At 48.1% G+C, this 21381-nt stretch overlaps 1 protein-coding gene across 1 annotated transcript; it reads left to right on the top strand.

Annotated features, from left to right (window-relative positions):
* Positions 1 to 16767: 16767 nt before the first annotated feature.
* On the top strand, positions 16768 to 21246 carry SLC22A31 (solute carrier family 22 member 31). Its single transcript, XM_061134320.1, has 9 exons — positions 16768 to 17070; positions 18230 to 18333; positions 18422 to 18580; positions 18988 to 19030; positions 19205 to 19350; positions 19450 to 19554; positions 19669 to 19883; positions 20454 to 20565; positions 20940 to 21246. The coding sequence occupies exons 1-9, from the start codon at positions 16768 to 16770 to the stop codon at positions 21244 to 21246; spliced, it is 1494 nt and encodes a 497-aa protein (XP_060990303.1).
* The last annotated feature ends 135 nt before the right edge of the window (positions 21247 to 21381 follow it).

Raw genomic sequence — 21381 nt, 5'->3', positions numbered from 1 at the left:
CCTACACTAGCTGGGCTCCTCTGACACGCTGTTGCTTGTGTCGGATGGAATCATCAGCCTCTCCCCAGTTTTATCACAGGGTTTCAGCTTCTTCTTCTATCTAGTCTTTTAACTTTATGTCCCAAATCCCCTGTGTGAATACTCCCACCTCCAGGCCATCAGACGGTCCTGACCTCATGGCATTTTCCACTGTGCCCAGCTCCAGCTCCTCCAGGAGGTCCTTTCTGCACCTGCAGGACCACTTCAGTACAGGCTGCGGCAGCACATCCAAGGCTACGGACAACCTACTGGGCTGGGGGCTGCCCAGAAGCCTGCACTGTAACCTCTACAGATGCTCAGTCTCAAGGAACACACCCCAACACAGGGACACTGACCACAGGACACAGGCGTGCTTTGCTGGCTGTGCCACTTGGCGTGTGGGATCTAGCTCCCCAACCAGGGATTGAATCTCGGCCCTGGAAGCGTGGAGTCTTAACCAGTGGACCACCAGGGAAGTCCCAGACATTAGCTTTATAGACAACAGACCCCCTTGGGGAGCCCTGGGAATGCACTGGGACTGGTTCAAATGCCCCCCTCTCAGGGACTACTCTCATGGGGGGCCTAGGTCAACCAGAGACGTCTGGTCAGGTGCTGGGAGAGGAGAGGGTGCTCCAAACCCCATTAGGTGAGAAGGGAACCTGGAGGATTACCCCGACCGCCTTTCCACACAGCCTCCTGGTACAACGTCTCCAGAACGCAGGACTTCATTTCTAGGAGCGCTCTTTCTCAGGTGCAGGTTACTCAACACAGCAGGATCCTCTTCTAAGCCAGAAGAGACACCCCTGGAGTATATCCTTGGAAAATAAAAATCCTGGACTTCCCTGGTGGTCCAGTGGCTAGACTTCGCACTCCCACTGCAGGGGACCCAAGTTCCATCCCTAGTTAGGGAAGTAGATCCCACATGCTGAAACTAAGAGTGCATGGTGCAACTAAAGAATCTGCACACCGCGACTAAGACCCGGCATGGCCAAATACATTTTTAAGGATTAATATCTTTAGAAAGAGATGGGTCGGGACTTCCCTAAGGGTCCAATGGCTAAGTCTTAGTGCTCCCAAGGCAGGAGGCCAAGGTTCGATCACTGATTGGCAAACTAGATCCCACATGCTGCAACTAAGACCTGGAGCAGCCAAATAAATAAACATTAAAAAAAAAAAAAAGACAGACTGAAAAGGGAAAAACTTAACCTGTATTGTAACACTGCCTGACCTTTATATGAGTTGGGTGAGGGGGTAGAGAAAAATGGCCTGAAAATGGGTTCTAAATTACAACACCATCTTGCAACTGGCTCTTTATTGTAACAAGATGGGAAAATGGACTGAGGTTCCCTGTGTCCAAGCCTTCATGGCACTTGACCAATCCCTGATCTGTGCAGCTCCTGTGCTTGGGGAGTCACAAAGTACTCCCAACATTCCAGACAATCCCTTCTAAGCCTCCCCAACTCTCAGGGGGAATTGAGCCCCACCCACCTCTCCAGACTCCTCTGACCATCCCACACTCCGCCTCCCTGTGTCCCTCACATCCTCCGTTACTTCAGGAAAGAGACCAGAACCTCTGCGGTAACCCAAGATGGGGAAAAGTGCACCCTCTCAGGAAGTGGCAAATGGCAAAGGGACAAGCAGAGTACATGCCCGTCCAACCCACTCAGCCCGATGCAGACAGAGCCTGGAGGGTTTCCAAAGATGCTGGTGAATTTGTGGAAGGGTTTCAGCCTTAACTCTGGCCTTTGATTTAATTTGGAAGGGTGTCCAAGTGGTCCTGCCTACTTGCTGTGCCTGTGAGGACACACAGAGACTTTGGGCAGCAGCCCAGGGGCAGGCTGACCAGCTTCCCAGGGACCAATCCAAACATTTTGCTATGGGTGTGGTCCCAAATGAGGAATTATAATTCCCAGGAGGGAACAGAAGCCAGGGAGCACACAATCTACTGTGCATTAGCAGGGATTAGAAAGTGTATCAAAAAGCTGGTTAACTATGAAAGGGCTAAAGGAGTGACCAAAAAGGAAAAGAAAACCGAGCCCTCTTTCAGGCACAGCTTGTGGAGGCTTTTAGAAAACTGACTAATGTTGACCCATCTCCCCAAGGGTTAATCCTGCTGGGACAACATTTTCTCAGCCAGTATCCCCCTCATATTAGGCAGAAACTCCAAAAGTTACAATTAGGCCCACAAACTCTGACGCCCCAACTTCTAGAGACGATCTTTGGGCTATTTAATAACCCAGATCAAGCTGAGGAGGAAGAGAAAACCCAACGTGAAAACAGGAAGGTCAGGGCTCAAGCTAAACTGAGCTGTCAACTACATCTTTCGACCTCAGGACAACCAAGGATCAAAGAAGTTTAACCATCCACCTGGAGATAAAACCAGAAGGGGAAGGCTTCAAATCTAAGTCAGCCGGCCACTGGGCCCCACAGTGCCAAAAACCACCCCTTGGACCATGCCCAGCCCGCAAACAAACAGGTCACTGGAAATGGGACTACCCCAGTCCTGAAAGGGAAGGGGGGCTCCCGCTCCACAGAGAGCGGTGCTGGGCAACTGAGGCGGCCCGGGGATTCTGGCAGCTCCCTGAAACAAGATGTCTGTCCCCATCGGAAGCGCCAGGTGTCCTTGATGAGGCACGCAAGACAGCCAGTTTTTTTTAACTGACATGGGAGCCATTTACCACTCTGTCCTGACCTCTCATGCTGGGCCTCCAAAAGCTGTACTGTGACTCGTGTGGACAGAAAACCTCGCATCTGTTTCTTTGCTGGGCCTCTAACTGGCCAATCTGAACAGCATCTGATCTTACATGCCTTTTCAGGTGCGCCTGCATGTCCTACCCCACTCTGGGCTTTCTCGGAGTCACATCATTAGGAGACCCTGAGCAACCGCTTTTCTTGACTCTAGACAGATTAACTGAAAGAGCAATGGCCTGTTCCCAGCTGTATTCTACACGCAGTAAACACTTCCTTCTGAAAAACGTGTATGCAGGTCAAGAAGCACAGTTAGAATCGGACATGGAACAACGGACGGGTTCCAAATTGGGAAAGGAGTACATCAAGGCTGTATTTTGTCACTCTGCTTATTTAATTTACATGCAGAGTACATCATGAGAAATGCCAGGCTGGATGAAGCGCAACCTGGAATCAAGATTGCCGGGAGAAATATCAATAACCTCAGATATGCAGATAACACCAACCTTATGGCAGAAAGCGAAGAGGAACTAAACAGCCTCTTGATGAAGGTGAAAGAGGAGAGTGAAAAAGCTGGCTTAAAACTCAATATTCAAAAAAACGAAGATAATGGCACCCGGTCCCATCGTTCATGGCAAATAGATGGGGAAACAATGGAAACAGTGACAGACTTTATTTTCTTGGGCTCCAAAATCATTGCAGATGGTGACTGCAACCATGAAATGAAAAGACATTTAATTGCTCTTTGGAAGAAACCATGGGGTTGCAAAGAGTCGGACACGACTGAGCTGAACTTGGAAGGAAAGCTATGACAAACCTAGACAGCGTACTAAAAAGCAGAGACATTATTTTGCCAACAAAGGTCCATCTAGTCAAAGCTATGGTTTATCCAGTAGTCATGTATGGACATGAGAGTTGGACTATCAAGAAAGCTGAGCACTGAAGAATTCATGCTTTTGAACTGTGGTGTTGGAGAAGATTATTCAGAGTCCCTTGGACTGCAAGGAGATCAAACTAGGCAATTCTAAAGGAAATCAATCCTGAATATGCATTGGAAAGACTGATGTTGAAGCTGAAGTTCCAATAATTTGGCCACCTGATGTGAAAAGTTGACTCATTAGAAAAAATGCTGATACTGGGAAAGACTGAAGGCAGGAGGAGAAGGGGATGACAGAGGACGAGATGGTTGGATGGCATCACTGACTCAATGGACATGAGTTTGAGCAAGCTTTGGGAGATGGTGAAGGACAGGGAAGCCTGGTGTGCTACAGTCCATGGGGTCAAAAAAAGTCAGACATGACTGAGCAAATGAATAACAACAAAACCAGGCAGTTTGGAACAAAGAGATCCCTGGGAAGGCTATAAATGCCCAACCTGTAAAAGTTAGCCTTAAACCAGAAGCCACTTATCCTAACTAGAGACAAGACTTCATAAAGCTGGAAGCAGAAAAGGTCTGCAACCCCTTGTAGATGAGTCCTTAAAACACGGCATCTTGTGGCCCCATCAATCTCCCTGTCAAACCCCTATTCTGCCAGTTGTTAAGTCAAATGGGGAATACAGGATGGCACAAGATCTAGGGGCAGGAAATGAGGCAGGGGTCCCTACCTATCCCCCTGTGGCCAATCCTTGTTATATATCAGTCTAGAATCCTGGAGATGCCAAACAGTTCTCTGTGCTTGACCTCAAGGATGCTTTCTTTTGCATCCCAGTTTATGCCTCATCTCAGTATCTGTTTGCTTTCGAGTGGCCTAACCTCCACTTGGGCCAAATGCAACAATATAGTACTATACTATATATAGTATAGTAGTCCAGTACCTGGACAGTACTGCCTCAAAGGTTTCAGGACAGCCCACATATGTTTGCCCAGACCCTAGGTAAAGAACTAAGGGAAACACAGCTAAAGAGAGGAGTTATTCTACAGTAGATGATATATTAACCATGGAGGAGTTATTCTACAGTATGTAGATGACATACGAACAAGTAGTCCCATCATGGAGCCCTCAGAGCAGAACATCACTGAAATCCTTCATTTCCTTGGAGCCCAGGGCTATAGGGTACCTCAGAGAAAAAGCACAATCAAGTTAAATATCTGGGATATATTATAAGCCCTGGAGGTAAACAGCTATCTTGATAGGGAAAACAAGCTGTTAGGCCTACGTACCCCAAAGACAAAGAAACATCTTTGTACTTTTTTAGGCAAGGCAGGATTTTTCAGAATTTGATTTCCAGGATTTGGCCTAAGGGCTAAGTCCCTACAGATGAAGTCACTGCAGATCCAGATACAGAACTGTTACTTTGGACTGGGGAACACAGAAAAGCTTTTAATAATACCACCCGAGCCCCTGCTCTGCATCTCCCCAATTAAAAAAACAATTTAACCGTACAAAGCTGAACACAGGGGACATTCTGGGAGTTCCTGTACAAAAGCTAAGAGAAGTTCCTCCGACTCTTGGCTATTTATTCTTCCAAACAACTAGAGTCTGTGCCCCAAGGTTGGCCTGGATGCCTCCAGGTTGCAGCTCCCCCACTTTATTGGTGGAAGAAGCTAACAAGCTTACCTTTGCACAGTCTCTGGAGGTCCAGGACCCATCATCAAGTACAGGGGCTCCTGGAGACTAAAGGTCACCCCTGGCTAACAGGAGGCCACTTAACTAAGGACCAGGCTTTGCTCCTTGACTGCCCAGAGCTAATCCTCTAACCTGCCACACCCTGACTCGGTTACACGAATGCCCATGGAAAGCCCAGATGTAACACACTGCTGCTCTGGAACCTTGACCAGGTCTATCTGATCTTACAGAGCAGGCCACGGAAGACCCTGAGGAGCCTGGTTTACTGACTTGGCCGCAGCTTCCTTACAGATGGAGTCAAGAGGGCACGGCATGCTCTGGGAAGCACCCACAGTGCTACGGAAGCAAAACCTCTGAATCCAACACTTGAGCCCAGAGGGCTGAGATAATAGCCCTGACTTGAGCCTTAACCTGAGGGGAAGGAAAAATTATACACAGACTCAAAATATGTTTCCTTGTCTTATATGCCCATGCAGCTATATGGTAAGAAAAGAGGAATGCAAAAAATTCCCATGTAAAATATGGGGCTGAGATTTTTACATCTCACAGAAGTGGTTCAAAACCAAACACAACAGTCCAATAAAAAATTTTTTTAAAATCACAACACTTTAAATCAACTGCTGCTACTGCTGCTAAGTCGCTTCAGTTGTGTCTGACTCTGTGCGACCCCATAGATGGCAGCCCACCAGGCTCCGCCGTCCCTGGGATTCTCCAGGCAAGAACACTGGAGTGGGTTGCCATTTTCTTCTCCAGTGCATGAAAGGGAAAAGTGAAAGTGAAGTCACTCAGTCGTTTCCAACTCTTCGAGACCCCATGGACTGCAGCCCACCAGGTTCCTCTGTCCATGGGATTTTCCAGGCAAGAGTATTGGAGTGGGTTGCCACTGCCTTCTCTGTTAAATCAACTATACTCCAATAAAAATTTTAAAAACAAAAACCAACACAAACACAAGTAGCTGTCAATCCTTGCTATTCAACATGGGTGAGGACACTGAAAACTGGTTCTCTAGTTTATTCTTGTGGATCCCACAGGTATAAAAAACTTTATGCCATATGTAAATAAATAGCCAATGGAAATTTACTATATGACTCAGGGAACTCGAACTGGGGCTCAAACCGGGGCTCTGTAACAACCTAGAGGGTGGGAAAGGGAGGGAGGTTCAAAAAGGGGGAGACATATGTACACCTATGGCTAATTCATGTTGATATATGGCAGAAGTTAAACCAATACTGTAAAGCAATCAATTAAAAATAAATAAATATAAAAAAAACTTTCTGGCAGGAGGTTTTCATTTTCTCATAACCCTCCTCTTTTCAACCATGCTGTTTTATGCTGCATCTCATTTATAGTGTTTTGTTGTCTTCCCTACTATTGTGAATCTGTGACTAAGACTTTCTGGTCCACAAGGAGACCTGTGACCAACAGGTCCAGATCTTCCATTCTAAAAATAGACAGACATGTTAAACTTTAACCCTGAGGTTAACAAAAATATACAGCCAAGCAGAATGGCTTCCTAATTTTGGCAAGGATAGTACTGCCTAACCTGTCTGGTCAACAGTTAAGGAGGCCCTTTCAAAGTTACCCTGGTTCTTCCTCTTTCTAGGCCCTTTAATGGATATTGTTGTTTTCTCCCTTTTCTGGCCTTGTTTGTTTAACCTTCTGGTTAAGTTTGTGTCTTTTAGGCTCCAACAGTTTGGAGTGAGGCTCAAAATGACGCAAGGAATCCAGCCCATTCCAGGGGAGAGTGGCATGAGTACCCCCAGCTTCCCAGAACACTCAGCGAGGAGCTTCACACCTCCAAGGCAGGCGGGGGTCTGTGGCCCCTGTCAAGCAGGGGGAAGTCTAGAAGAGACCTTAGGCCACATCCCCTTAGGAATAAGGGTGTAGAGTTTCTTGGGGGAACCAGGCAGCCTGGGACCTAAGACCCTTCCTGGCAGTGCTGCAATGCTTGTACCTGGACAGATGTCTCCCTGATCAACAAATACAAAGAAACTATAAGGGACTAAAAATGGCTGCCTGCAGGTGCTGTGTGGCAAATTATGGACAAAAGATTTGAGACCAGAAAACCCAACTGCCATTTCTGACGAGCAGGGAGCAAGAGCACGGTACTGAGCATGCCCCTGCATGGCAGCACCACCGAAGGGGTGGGCAAACCACCCCAGCCATCCTGCGGCCCAACCCCTGGACATACCTCTCCCCTCCCCCCCACGTAAGAAACCAGCTCACCCCTTTTTGGGGAGTGAGCAAGGGGACCTGCTACTTGCTCGCTCCTCCTGCTGCAGTAGGGGCCCCAATAAAGCCTTCTCTCGATTTCTCATCTGGCCCCTGATCAAATTGGGGAAGGCCAAGAACCGTGGTCTTCCAGGGTACAAAATGGCACCCCATCACTTGAAGACAGATTGTTAAGTTACACATATATTAAAAACCCTAATGCAAAGAAGAGAATAACAAAACAAAAAGCTACAACTAATAAAACAATAGAAATAAAATGAAATCATTAAAAAGATCCAAAAGCAGAAATAGAAGAATAAAGAAGAGATGGGACCAGCAGAGAACAAAGAGCAGGGCAGCAGTCACACCAAGTGTGAAGGTGTCACTGTCCTGAACGTTACAACAGGCAGAGACCCAACTGTATGCTGCCTGTAAGAAACACATGGGCTTCCTGGGTGGCTCAGTGGTCAAGAACCCACGTGCCAATGCAGGAGACATGGGTTCAGTCCCTGGGCTGGGAACATCCCTTAGAGGAAGAAAATGGCAACCCACTCTAGTATTCTTGCCTGGAAAATCCCATGGACAGAGGAGCTGGAGGGCTCAGTCCATGAGGTCACAAAGAGTCGGACACGACTTAGTGACTAGACAATGACAACAACAACAAGAAACAAACTTTAAATATAACAACATTAACAGGTCAAAAGTGGAGAGATTTGAGAATTGTACCATATTCACATTTACAAAGCTAGAGACTGTGGTATGGAGCTAACAGATCTAGTTTCCAATGTCAAAAGAATAAAGTTTAAAAATTCAAATTTTCTTTTTTATGAACCCAAATTGTATTGGGTTGGTGCAAACATAATCGCAGTTTTCATATTGTTGAAATTTGGCATTTGATACTGGAATCATTCTTAATAAATGTGGTTATGCTATACATCATTTTATTGAACATTTCTCATTTTATGTGACAATATGAGAAAAGAGAAGCAAAAGGCAAAGGAGAAAGGGAAAGATAAACCCAACTGAAAGCAGAGTTCCAGAGAATAGCAAGGAGAAATAAGAAAGCCTTAAGTGAACAATGCAAAGAAACAGAGGAAAACAATAGAATGGAAAAGATAAAGAGATGTTTTAAAGAAAATTAGAGACACCAAGGGAACATTTCATGCAAAGATGGGCAAAATAAAAGACAGAAACAGCAAGGATCTAACAGAAGCAGAAGACATTAAGAAGTGGCAAGAATACACAGAAGAACTATACGAAAAAGGTCTTAATGACCCAGATAATCACGATGGTGTGGTCACTCACCTAGAGCCAGACAACCTAGAATGTGAAGTCAAGTGGGCCTTAGGAAGCATTATTACAAACAAAGCTAAGGGAGGTGATGGAATTAAAGCTGAAGCTATTTCAAATCCTAAAAGATGATGCTGTTAAAGTGCTGCATTCAGTATGCCAGCAAATTTGAAAAATTCAGCAGTGGCCACAGGAATGGAAAAGGTTCAGTTTTCATTCCAACCCAAAGAAGGGCAATGCCAAAGAATGTTCAAACTACTGTACAATTGTGCTCATCTCACATGCTAGCGAGGTAATGCTCAAAATCCTTCAAGCTAGGCTTCAACAGTTTGTGAACTGAGGACTTCCAGATGTTCAAGTTGGATTCAGAAAAGGCAGAGGAACCAGAGATCAAACTGCCAACATCTCTTGAATCATAGAAAAAGCAAGAGAATTAAAAAAAAAATCTACTTCTGCTTCACTGACTATTCCAAAGCCTTTGATTGTGTGGATCACAACAAACTGTGGAGAATTCTTAAAGAGATGGGAATACTAGACCACCTTACTTGTCTCCTGAGAAAGCTGTATGCAGGTCAAGAAGCAACAGTTAGAACCAGACATGGGACAATGGACTGGTTCAATATTGGGAAAGGAGTACATTAAGGCTGTATATTGTCACCCTGTTTACTTAACTTACATGAAGTACATCACGTGAAATGCCAGGTTGGATGAATCACAAGTTGGAATTAAGGTTGCTGGGAGAAATATCAACAACCTCAGATATGCAGATGATACCGCTCTAACAGCAGAAAGTGAAGACAAACTAAAGAGACTCTTGATGAGGGTGAAAAAGGAGAGTGAAAAAGCTGGCTTACACCTCAACATTCAAAAAACTAAGATCATGGCATCCAGGCCCATCTATTTGCTAGTTCATGGCAAATAGATGGGGAATAGTGACAGACTTTATTTTCTTGGGCTCCAAAATCACAGCGAATAGGGACTACAGCCATGAAACTAAAAGATGCCTGCTCCTTGGAAGAAAAAATATGACAAACCTACACAGCATATTAAAAAGCAGAGACATCACTTTGCTGACAAAGGTCCTCATAGTCAAAGCTATAGTTTTTCCAGTAGTCATGTACAGATGTGATAGGTGGACCATAAAGAAGGCTGAGTGCCAAAGAACTGATGCTTTTGAATTGTAGTGCTGGAGAAGACTCTTGAAGAGTCCCTGGACTGCAAGGAGATCAAACCAGTCAATCCTAAAAGGGATCGACCCTGAATGTTCATTGGAAGGACTGATGCCAAAGGTTAAGCTCCAATACGTTGGCTACCTGATGCGAAGAGACGACTCTGGAAAAGACTCTGATGCTGGGAAAGATTGAAGGTAAAAGGAGAAGGGTGCACCAGAGGATGAGATGGTTAAATATCATCACTGACTCAACGGCCATGAATTTGAGCAAACTCCAGGAGACAGTGAAGGACAAAGGAGCCTGGTGGGCTACAGTCCATGGGGTAGCATAGCTGGACACAACTGAAGCTTCTGAGCATGCACACGTGGCTGATTCATGTTGATGTATGGCAGAAACCATCACAATATTGAAAAATAATTATCCTCCAATTAAAAATTAAATTAAATTAAAAAAAGAAAAAAGGACACTACTGGTATAAAGTCCTGACAAGAAATTAGCAACGAATATTAAGTGAAGAAAAGCTAAAAATAAAAAATATTTTAAAAAGCCACTATTACTGTACTTTGGCTTGTAACTACACTTTTCCCTGTATTATTTAATAGATAATCATTATAAATATTAAAACATATAAAGATGTAATCTGTAAAAAAGATGTAATCTATTAAAATAACAATCTAAAGGAGAGACAGAGACATACAGGAACAAGGTATATATTACTGAAACAAACTGGTATTATTCAAATAATACAAACATGGTATTATTAAATTCCATTTAAATGATAATTCAAGTAAGTTTAACTAAGGTTGCCATAAGATATTAACTGTATCCCCAAGGTAACCATGAACAAATCACTAAAAAAAATATGGGAAAAGAGAATGGAATCAAGATGTATGCTTAAAAAAATGAACTAAATACAAAAGCAGGCAGTAACAGAAGAACTGAGCAACATCAACAAAAACACAACACATACATAAAACAAATTAATGCAGAAGTAAATCCAAAAGAGAGCTGGGGTGGTTATACTAAAATCAGACAGAATAGAATATGACCTAAAATTGTTACCAGAATCAAAGAATGACATTATATATTGATTTTTAAAAAGTCAACCCATCAAGGAGATATAACAATTATATACACACCAAATAACAGAGCCCCCAAATGCATGAACTAAACATTGACAGAATTGAAGGCAGAAATAGATGGTTCTTCAACAATAGTTGAAAACTTCAATTCCTCACTTTCATAATGGATAGAAATTCAGTAAGGATACAGAGGACCTGAACACTATACACTAGTCAGAGTTAACAGGCATATAGAGAACATTTCACCTAAAGCAGAACACACACTCTTCTCATGTGCACATGGAGCAATCTCAAAAGCAACAGGTCACTCACTGGGCATAAGACAACACCCAATAAATCTGAAACGACTGGAACAACACAAATAATCTTCTCTGACCATGGTGGAACGAAGCTAGAAATCAATAACAGAAAGGAAAGTGGAAAATCCCAAACATGTGGAAATTAAAGAACACTTACGTAACCAACGAGTCAAAGAAGAAGTCACAAGGGAAACTTTAAAAAATGCTTTGAGAATATAGAAAATGAAAAAACACAAAGGATGTGGTGAATGCAGAGGAACACTGAGGGACTCTTACTGCTGTGAATGACTGCTACATAGAAAGCAATGAAATCAATAAGCACACTTTAAGGAACAAGAAAAAGAGGGGAAAACTAAACCGAAAGCCACTAGAAGTGGGAAAGGACAAAGACTGAAGTGGAGGTACATGAAATAAACAACAGAATCAGCAAAACAAGTTGGTTCTTTGAAAAGTTCAATAGAATGAACAATTCTCTATATAAGCTAAGAAAAAAGACTCAAATTACTATAAACAGGAGTGAACAAAGTGGCATTACTATGAATTTTGCAGAAACAAGGAAAGGTCATACAATAAACAATGCCAGCATATTAGAAAACCTAGATGAAAAGGACAAATGCCTAGAAACACACAAACTACCCAAACTGATTAAAGAGGAAACAAAAATCTAAATAGACCTATAAGAAATAAAGAGGCTAAGTCAGGAAACAAAAACAGCCCAAGCAAGCAAGCAAGCCCAGAATCGGATGACTTCACAGGTGAATTCTACCAAACATTAAGGAATTCACCCCAATCCATACCACACTCTTCCAAGAAGTAGAAGAGGAAGGAACATCACTGAAGTTACTCGACATGCCCTAAGTTATGAGGACAGCACAACCTTGATTCCAAAGTCAAAGACACCAAAGCAAAAAACTACAAACCAGGAGCCTAAGAAAACAGATGCTAATATCCTCAGGAAAATACTATCAAATATCACTCACACGTGGAATTTTAAAGATTATACAAATGAATGTATTTACCAAGCAGAAACAGACTTATAGACATCAAAAACAAATTTATGATTACCAAAGGGGTGACATGGGGTGGGGATAAATCAGGGTCTTGGGATTAAGATACACAAAATACCATATATAATAATCAACAAGGACCTACTGTATAGCAGAGAGAACTCTACTCAATATTCTGTGATAACCTCTATGAGAAAAGAATCTGAAAAAGAATGGATATATGTATAACTGAAACACTTTGCTGGACACTGAAACTAACACAATACTGTAAATCATCTATAAATAAAATTCTTTTAAAAAAGAAAGAAAATACTAGCAAGTTGAATCCACTAGAACATTAGAATGATTATACACTATGATCACATGGGACTTATCCAAGAAATAGAAGGGTGGTTCCACGCGAAAAAATCAATCAACATAATACATCACATGAATAGAAGAAAGAAAAAACCATATGATCATCTCAATTAATACAGAAAAGACATTCAATAAAATCCAGCATCATTTCATGATAAAACACTTTTCAAACCAGTAATAGGAGAGTACCTCAACATGCCCCCAAGCTGACATCCCAAATACCCAAAGCTAATACAATAATCAGTGATGAGAGACTGAAAACTTTCCCTCTGAGATCTGGTGCAAGACAAGGAGGACTGCTTTCACCACTTCTATTCCCTGGTGGCTCAGACAGTAAAGAATCGGCCTGTAATACAGGAGACCTGGGTTCAATCCCTGGGTCAGGAAGATCGTCTGGAGAAGGGAATGGCAACCCACTCCAGTATTCTTGCCTTGATAATTCCAGGGACAGAGGGGCCTGGCAGGCTATAGTCCCTGGGGTCGCAAAGAGTCAGACACAACTGAACGACTAACACACACACACATTCAACACTATAACAGAAGTTCTAGTCAGAGAAAGAAATAAAAGGCATCCAAATTAGATAAGAAGTAGAATTGTCTCTATAGGCAGATGACTTGGTGTCATATGTATTAATAGAAAGTCCTGATAAAGAAGTTCAGCCAGACTGCTGGACACCAGATGAGTCTGTTTGTTTAATGACTTGTACTTCTACATGCTTGCTGTGCTTTGTGCTTGGTCGTATCTGACTCTCTGCGACCCCATGGACTGTAGCCCGCCAGGCTCCTCTCTGTCCATGGAATTCTCCAGGCAAGAATACTGCAGTGGGTTGCCATTCCTTTCTCCAGGGGATCTTCCCAACCCAGGGAAGCCATGTCTTTTGCATCTCCTGCACTGGCAAGTGGATTCTTTACCACTAGCGCCACCTGGGAAGCCTTATTACACAAGCAGTAAGCAATCTAAAAAGGAAATTTATTAGATAACCTCTCATTTACAATAGCATAAAAACAATTTAAAAATTAGGAATAAATTTAATCATGTCCAAGATTTATATACCCAAACCATAAAACCCTTCTGAAAGAAACTAAAGACAATTTAAATTAATGAAAAGACATCTTGTGAAACTTAAAATGGTTAAGAGGGCAGTATTCCTCAAGCATTCTACAGATTCCCCAACATTTTTTTTTGCAGAAACAGAAAATGTGATTTTAAAATTCACATGGAGTTGCTAGTGAAAAATAGTCAAATAGTCAAAGTCATTTAAAAAAAAAATAGCATTGGTGGGCCCACACTTCTCTATTTCAAAACTGTAGCACAAAGCTCCAGTTTTCAAGACGTTATGTTTCTGACATGAGGTCAGACATAGATCAATGGAACAAAATTCAGAGTCCATATATTAACCACATGACTGGTTTAATTAAGGGTGCCAACATGATGCAATGGGAAAAAAATACATCTTTCAACAAATGATGCTTGGAAGTCTGGATATTCACATGCAAAACAATGAAGTTGGACCCTTATCACATATATAAAATTAAATTAATTTAGATTAAAGCCCTAAATCAAGAGTGGAAACTATAAAACAGTTAGAAGTCGTAAGTTTTCATGGTCTTGAATTTGGTCATGGTTTCTTACATGACACTACAAGCATGAGCATAAAGAAAAAATTAATTGAAGTTCATCAGCATTAAAAACATATGTACATCAAAAGACACAATCAAGAAAGTGAAAAGGCAACCTACAGAATAGGAGAAAATATTTGCACATCATATATTTAATGATGCCAGGATTCAGAACAACAGGTAAAGAACTCATACAACTCAACAACAAAAAGACAGGCACCCCAAGTAAAAAACGGGCAAAACATCTCAGCAGTGACTTCTCCAAAGACAAAACATCCAACAAGCATATGAAAATCTGCTCAACATCACTAGCCATTAGGAAAATGGAAATCAAAACCTCCCTGAGGAACTTCCCTGGTGGATGAGTGGCTAAGACTTTGGGCTCCCAACAGAGAGGGCCCGGGTTCCATCCAGGTCAGGAAACCAGATCCCACATGCCACAACTAAGCCCGGGGGCAGCCAAATAAATAAATATTTAGAAACAAAAACAGGGACTTCCCTGGTGGTCCAGTAGTTAAGAATGCCTACCAATGCCATGGAAACCAGTTCGATCCCTGGCCCAAGAAGATTCCACATGCGGCAGGGCAACCAAGCCCCGGCGCCACAACTACTGAGCCTGCGCCCTTGAGCCCATGCTGCACAACTAAGAAGCCACCGAAATGAGAAGCCCGCGCACCGGAACTAGAGAGTAACCCCACTTGCCGCAGCTAGAGAAAGCCCGCCTGCAGCAACAGAGACCCAGTGTAGCCAAATATAAATAAAAATAAAGAAATAAGCTTAAAAAAAAAAAAAAAAGCCTCTGAGCTTTCACTGCCAGGGCCCAAGGTTGATCGCTGGTTGGGGAAACTGGACCCCCACAAGCTTTGCAGTAGGGCCAAAACAAAAAATAAAAACACACACCGCACTGAAATATCTCACATCAACCAGGATGTAGATAGATCATTTTTTTTTTTCTTTTTTTAAAGAGAAAACAGGTGCTGGCAAGGAGATGGAGAACTTGGAACCCTCATATATCTCAGGTGGGAATGCAAAATACCCAACCACTGTGGAAAATGGCCTGGTGGTTCCTCAAAAAATTAAACAGACTCACCACAGGACCCAGCCATTCCACTCCAAGGTATACACCCGAAAGAAGTGAAAATAGGGACTCAAACACTTGTACACAAATGTTCACGACAATATTAGTCACAACAAATAGTGGAATCAACCTAAATGTCCACCAAAGGATGAATGGACATTCACAATGTGACGAATCTACATAATGGAATATTATGCAGCCATAAAAGGGAATGAAGTCCTGATACCTGCGACACTGTGGGTGAACCTGGAAAACATTATTCTAAGTGAAAGCAGCCAGACCCCCAAAGGCCACGCGCGGGCTGGCGGGCGGTCGCCAGGTGGTTGGGGCGGGGGGATAGCGGTGATTACTCTGCCGTTACTTAATTGGTACCAGGTTTTCTTCTGCGGTGAGAAAGGTGGCGGTACCAAACATGGTTAGTTTTATGCGATGTGAATTTCTCCTTAGGAGAAAAAACCAAAATTTAAGCGTAATCTATAGGACCTATTTTAAGTTTCCTTCCTGTGAAGAAGGAAAATGAAAAACAAACTCGACTTACCTTGTTCCCGAGACGGAAGAAGCCGAAGCGCAGCGAATCCGAGCCCAGCTCAAGGGAGGCCCAGCCCCGGACGAATGAGCTCGTTCCGCTTATCCCTTCAATAAGCCTCAAACTTCTGAGGGCGCGCAGCACCGAGCGGGGTCCCTCCCTTCCGGACACCACGCTTCCCCGGGGCCGCAGCCTGGTGGCCACGCAGGAAGGTCAGAGCAAGCCACAGGAGCTGGACGGTCCGCGCTGGACGGACGAAGCCGCTCGCTCGCACGCTGCAGCGCCGCGGCCGGCCGCCTGGGAGCAGTGGTGGCCCGCGCTCCGCAGGCCCGGTCTCAGGCCGGCATGGGGTCCAGGAAGTATCCGGCCCGCCACCGCTGCACGTCGCCCCGGATCGGAGCCTCCTGAGAGAGCGTCCGGCCAGGTCCGCGGGCACGACGGAGAAGCCGCCTCGCAAGTCGCCCGCTGCCTCACGCCGCTCCGACCTCGCGCGCACGTGAGCGCCCCTCTGGCCACGCCCCAAACCACGCTCCGCGCCAGGACGTCTCGCTAACCACGCCCCCGCGACCACGGGCCCAGGCCCCTCACCTGCCAGGTCCTCGAGGGCCCCGCCCTCCGTCAGCTCCAGGCCACACCCCCACCCGCCCCGCCCTTCACCCGGGCTTTCCTCACAGGCCCCGCCCAGAGACTGTGTTTGCCTTCCAAGGCCCCGCCCCACCTCTCTCCGTGCCCCGCCCAGGTCCCGCCCCACTAACAGCTAGAGCGCAGACAACGCCCCTATCGGCCCCGCCCCTCACACACTGTCCCTCTCAAGCCCCGCCACCACCCGCCACCAGGGCGCAGAGGCCTCGGATGGAGCCCGAGGTGCGGGTGCTTCGCTTAGCCGGCGGCTTCGGCCGGGCCCGGTGCCTCCTGGCCGCCGCTTCGTGGCTACCGTGCGTGGCGCTGGCGTTGGCGCTGGGCTCGGAGCTCCTGCTCACCGCGCTGCCGGCGCACCACTGCGGCTCAGACCCCGCGCGCGCCCCGAGCACCTGCCTGCCGCTAAGCTACCCGGAGTCCGTGCCGCGCGCTGGCTCCTACGACTCTCGGCCCTGCTCACGCGGCTGGTACTACGCGCAGCCCGCCGCCGACCTGCTGCGCAGCCCGGTCACCCAGGTCTTCTTTACTTGCCCCTCTGTCCCTCGTCCTCTGCTTCCCTGCTCTGTCTCCCCCACCCTCCATCCCCCTGCCCTCTGTCCCCTCCTCGGGTCCTCCTCGCTCGACGGGGGCTGTCATCCTGGGGCTTTTGATTGGGGGGTCAGCCCCCTCCTGTCTGATGGTGTAGCAGATGTCCCAGTAGGCAGGGTGCCAGGCCTAAAGGCAGAGTCTGAGGCTGGGGGCTGCCCAGGTAGGCAAGCAGTCTGGGGAGACGGAGCCGGTAAACTGAAGCTGAGCAGGTGAGTTCACAGAGGTCAGCAGTGCCATGAACAATCGAGCAGCCTGTGCAGGTGTCCAGACTGGATTCCCAATACTTTGAGTCCAAGGAGTGATTTGGTCAGTTCGTTTTGAACAGCAGGTCTCTCCACTGTGAGGTGTGTGCAGGCTGGCCTAGAGGTAGGGGTGCCATGGAGACATCCCAGGACTCTGGGAGGGGGTAACTGGAACCTCCCACCCACCCCCCCCCACTCTCACACCCCCAACTCCCACCCCATATCCCCCTCCCAACTAGGGCCTACTCACCCCTGCCTCCCTCTTGGCAGCCTATGTGCGGCAGCCACACCCTACCCCTGGGAGGAAGGGCCCCTAACTGGAAACTGGGACAGGGTTGCCACATCCCTGCTCAGGCTCTTCTGGGGCCTTGAACCAGCTGTGCCTCTTCTTCCTGCCCACCTGTTTGGTGTGGTGACAGATTCATGTCTACCAGCTTTCACAAGCAGTCAGATTTTATTTTATTTTTTTTAGCAGCCAGATTTTAAAACAAAATCTCTGATGTAGTGTGACCCAAAATAATGTTAGGCTTAGGGAGAAGGAACAGGGTAGGCAGGGAGCTGCAAAGCTGAGGTCAAGGGCCCTTGGCCGGGAAAAAACGGTGAGCAAGGCCCCACAACCTGTTCTGGAAGTGGCTCTTGAAGTGTGGAGGGCAGGGGAGGTTCGGGAGAGGCCTTGGGGCCAGCCTGGGGGAGGGTGATGGCTGGAGAAAGTGGGTGCAGCCCCGCCCAGGGAGGCATTGGGGCAACACCTCTACGGTCCTTTCCACCCTGACATTCAGGGAACTCCAGCCGGAGAGGGAGAGGAGGGTCTTGGCTAGCTGACGGGTAACTGGTGTCCCCTACAGAGGAACCTCGTGTGTGAGGATGACTGGAAGTTACCCCTGGAGCAGGTGGACCACCTCCTGGGCTGGTTGCTGGGCTGTGTCCTCCTGGGCCTGGGCTGTGACTGGTGAGGTGCTGCCCCTTCCCTCCTACTCTGACAGCCCTCCCCGGAGTTCTCCTGATTGAATCAATGTGTGTCCCCTGCTGCCCACCAGGTTTGGCCGCCGGGCTGTGTTTGTGGGCTCCCTGGTACTGGCCACGGGCCTGGGGGCCGGTGAGGCCCTGGTTGCCAGCTTTCCCACCCTGCTGATTCTGCGGCTGCTTCGGGGCGGGGCCTTGGCAGGGGCCTCCCTTGCCCTCTACGTGGCTCGTGAGTACCATGGGGGGCCCTGGGAGGCGCCCATTCAGGCTAGGCCTCTGACCCATTGGAGGGTGCCTTTCTAGCACTCCAGTTGAGGGCCCTTCTCCAGAAGGCAGGAGAGACACTGTTCACTCTGTGGGCTCTGCTTTTCATGGGCAGGCCCGGGTGACAGAGCGGGCTGCATGTTGGCCTCAGACGTCCAGGTCCTGGTCAGGTCAGCCACTGGCCCTCACCTCCCTGGACAAAGCAGTCCTCCTGAGAGGCCTGGGCCTCAGGCTATCCGTGTCTGCCCAGGCCTGGAGCTGTGTGACCCCCCAAACCGCCTGGCATTCTCCATGGGGGCTGGCCTCTTCTCAGTGGTGGGCACACTGCTGCTGCCTGGCCTGGCCTTGCTCGCCCAGGACTGGCACCTCTTGCAAGGACTGAGCGCCCTGACAACGGGACTGCTGCTGCTCTTTTGGGGGTAAGTGAGCTGGGGTCATGTCCACTGCAGAGACCATGTGTGTTGCTTCCCTCTGACTGTTCAACACCACGCAGGTGGGCACAGGACAGGGACACAGAAAGTCATGCTTTGTGTATCCCCACTGGGTCCTGCCCTATGGGGAGGTCCTGCAGCATCCTCACTCAACCCCCACAGGTTTCCAGCTGTGTTCCCCGAGTCTCCCTGCTGGCTGCTGGCCACAGGACAGCCGGCCCGAGCCAGGAGGATCTTGTGGCACTTTGCCAAAGCCAGCGGTGTGGACCCCGAGGACAGCAGGGAGGAGGAAAGCTCCCTGGCTATGGGTAATTGACCAGCTAGGGAGAAAAGAGACTTGGGTGCTAGAGGAAGGAGGAGAAGCATCATTCCTTCACTGGTGCCCCACTGTGTCCCCTGGGCCACAGAGCTGGATGTGCTGTGCGCGGGATGCCCCCAGCCCCGGCACCACTCGGTCCTGGAACTCCGGCATACACACGTCACCTGGAAGAATGCACTCATCCTGGGCTTCAGTTCGTGAGGAGGGGGGGTATGGGCAGGCTAAGGGAGGGAGGGAGGGGTCTTCCTCTTCCCCCTGGGTGAGAGTCCCGCCTCTGGCTGGGCTTGTAACTTTGCATCCCTCCCAGGCTCATCAGTGGGGGCATCAGAGCCAGCTTCCTGCACAGCCTGGTCCCAAGTGATCCCAGCTTCTATTGGCCTTACTTCCTGGTGGCTGGCCTGGAGGCAGCAGCCACCATCTTCCTGCTCCTGACAGCGGATCTCTGGGGGCGCCGCTCAGTCCTGCTACTGAGCACCTTGATCCTGGGCCTGGCATCCCTGCTGCTCCTTGCAGGGGCCCAGTGTGAGTGTGGGGTCCTGCAGGCTGGCAGGGCTGTCGTGTTTGGCTGGGGTTTGCCCAATGTGTGTGGGGGGAGTTCTGAGATGAGCCCCCTCCCAGAGCTGGGGAGGCAGGATAATGTTGCTGTTCACCCCATCCATCATCTCCCCACTGTGCACCCGGAGAAACTGAGGCCCAAAATGATTCAGTAGAAGAGGTTAAATGTAAGGGTTTGGATTGGACGAGGGCTTCCCTGGTGGCTCAGATGGTAGAGAATCTGCCTGCAATGCAGGGGACCTGGTTCGATCCCTAGGTTGGGAGAAGGGAACCCACCTACCCTCTCCAGTATTCTTGCCTGGAGAATCCCATGGACAGGAGAGCCTGGTGGGTTACGGTTCACAAGGTTGCAGAGTCGGAAACAATTAATAGACTAACACTTTTGAATAAGGGCAGCCTATGACCCCCCAACTCCCAAGTGTAGGAGCAGAGAGGGAAGGCTGGCGAGGCCCAGAGCCCTGAGACATGGTGAGAGGAGGGAGGGTGCGTGGGCAGTGTGGGTGCATGGGCAGTATGGGAGACTCTTCTCCTCCCCAGACCTGCCCAGCTGGACCGTGCTGTTCCTCTCTGTCCTGGGGCTCTTGGCCTCCCAGGCCGTGTCTGCCCTCAGCAGTCTCTTTTCAGCTGAGGTCTTCCCCACAGTGATCAGGTGAGCAGGCCCTGCCAACACACCCCAAAATGCTCCCTACACTCCCCAGCTCTGTGCCCTCAGGACGGGAGTTCAGCTGTCTCTTCCTGGGTGGTGAGGGGGACACTGGTCCCAGAACGGTTGGCCCCATCAGCTCAGGAGTGGAGGATGGGGTGGTCAGAAGTGAAAGCCCCCAGAGAGGGTGGGATTCCAGAGGAAAATTGGCTTTGGATTTTCTAAAGGAAAGGACAACTCTGGTTCCAGGGCAGCTTTCCCTCAGACTTTTCAGCTGCTTTCCTGGGGCCCCCACACCTTGGCCCCCACTAAGGGTACCCACCCCAGGAGCACTGGGTGCCTGCCCTATGGGAGCCATGTTCTACCGCCCTCTCTTGCAGGGGGGCCGGGCTGGGCCTGGTGCTGGGAGCTGGGTTCCTGGGCCAGTCAGCCGCCCCGCTCACCAAAATGCACGGCCGGCATGGCTTCTTCCTGCAACACGTGGTCTTCACATCTTTCGCTCTCCTTGCCCTTCTGTGCATCCTGCTGCTGCCAGAGAGCCGCGGCCGCGCGCTGCCCCACTCACTGCAGGACGCTGACCGCCTGCGCCGCTCCCCGCTCCTTCGGGGCTGCCCACACCAAGACCTCCTGCCCCTGCTGCCAGCCTCCCTCCCTGGGGCAGGGACACAGCTGGTCCAGGAGGGGTGACCAGGCTGCAGAGACACTGCCACCCACCAGTGCTGGTGGAAGGGTCTCAGGAGGGTGGTGGGGAGCCGGCTTGTTTTCAGGGGCCCTGGCCCCCCTCCAAGTGGGGAAGATAAAGGTGTGTGTGGAACTTGGCTT

The sequence above is a fragment of the Dama dama genome, chromosome 4, assembly GCF_033118175.1.
Source record: "Dama dama isolate Ldn47 chromosome 4, ASM3311817v1, whole genome shotgun sequence".
Classification (NCBI taxonomy): domain Eukaryota; kingdom Metazoa; phylum Chordata; class Mammalia; order Artiodactyla; family Cervidae; genus Dama; species Dama dama.
Note: the sequence above shows the minus strand (reverse complement) of the source record. Positions and strands in the feature narration are given on the sequence as shown.

Bases quoted from the DNA above. Each gene is read 5' to 3' on its own strand.
- SLC22A31 (XM_061134320.1), top strand. From the start codon at position 16,768: ATGGAGCCCGAGGTGCGGGTGCTTCGCTTAGCCGGCGGCTTCGGCCGG. The intron at 17,071-18,229 runs GTCTTCTTTACT...TGTCCCCTACAG, and splicing joins TGCGCAGCCCGGTCACCCAG to AGGAACCTCGTGTGTGAGGA. The intron at 19,884-20,453 runs GTGAGTGTGGGG...TCTCCTCCCCAG, and splicing joins GCTCCTTGCAGGGGCCCAGT to ACCTGCCCAGCTGGACCGTG.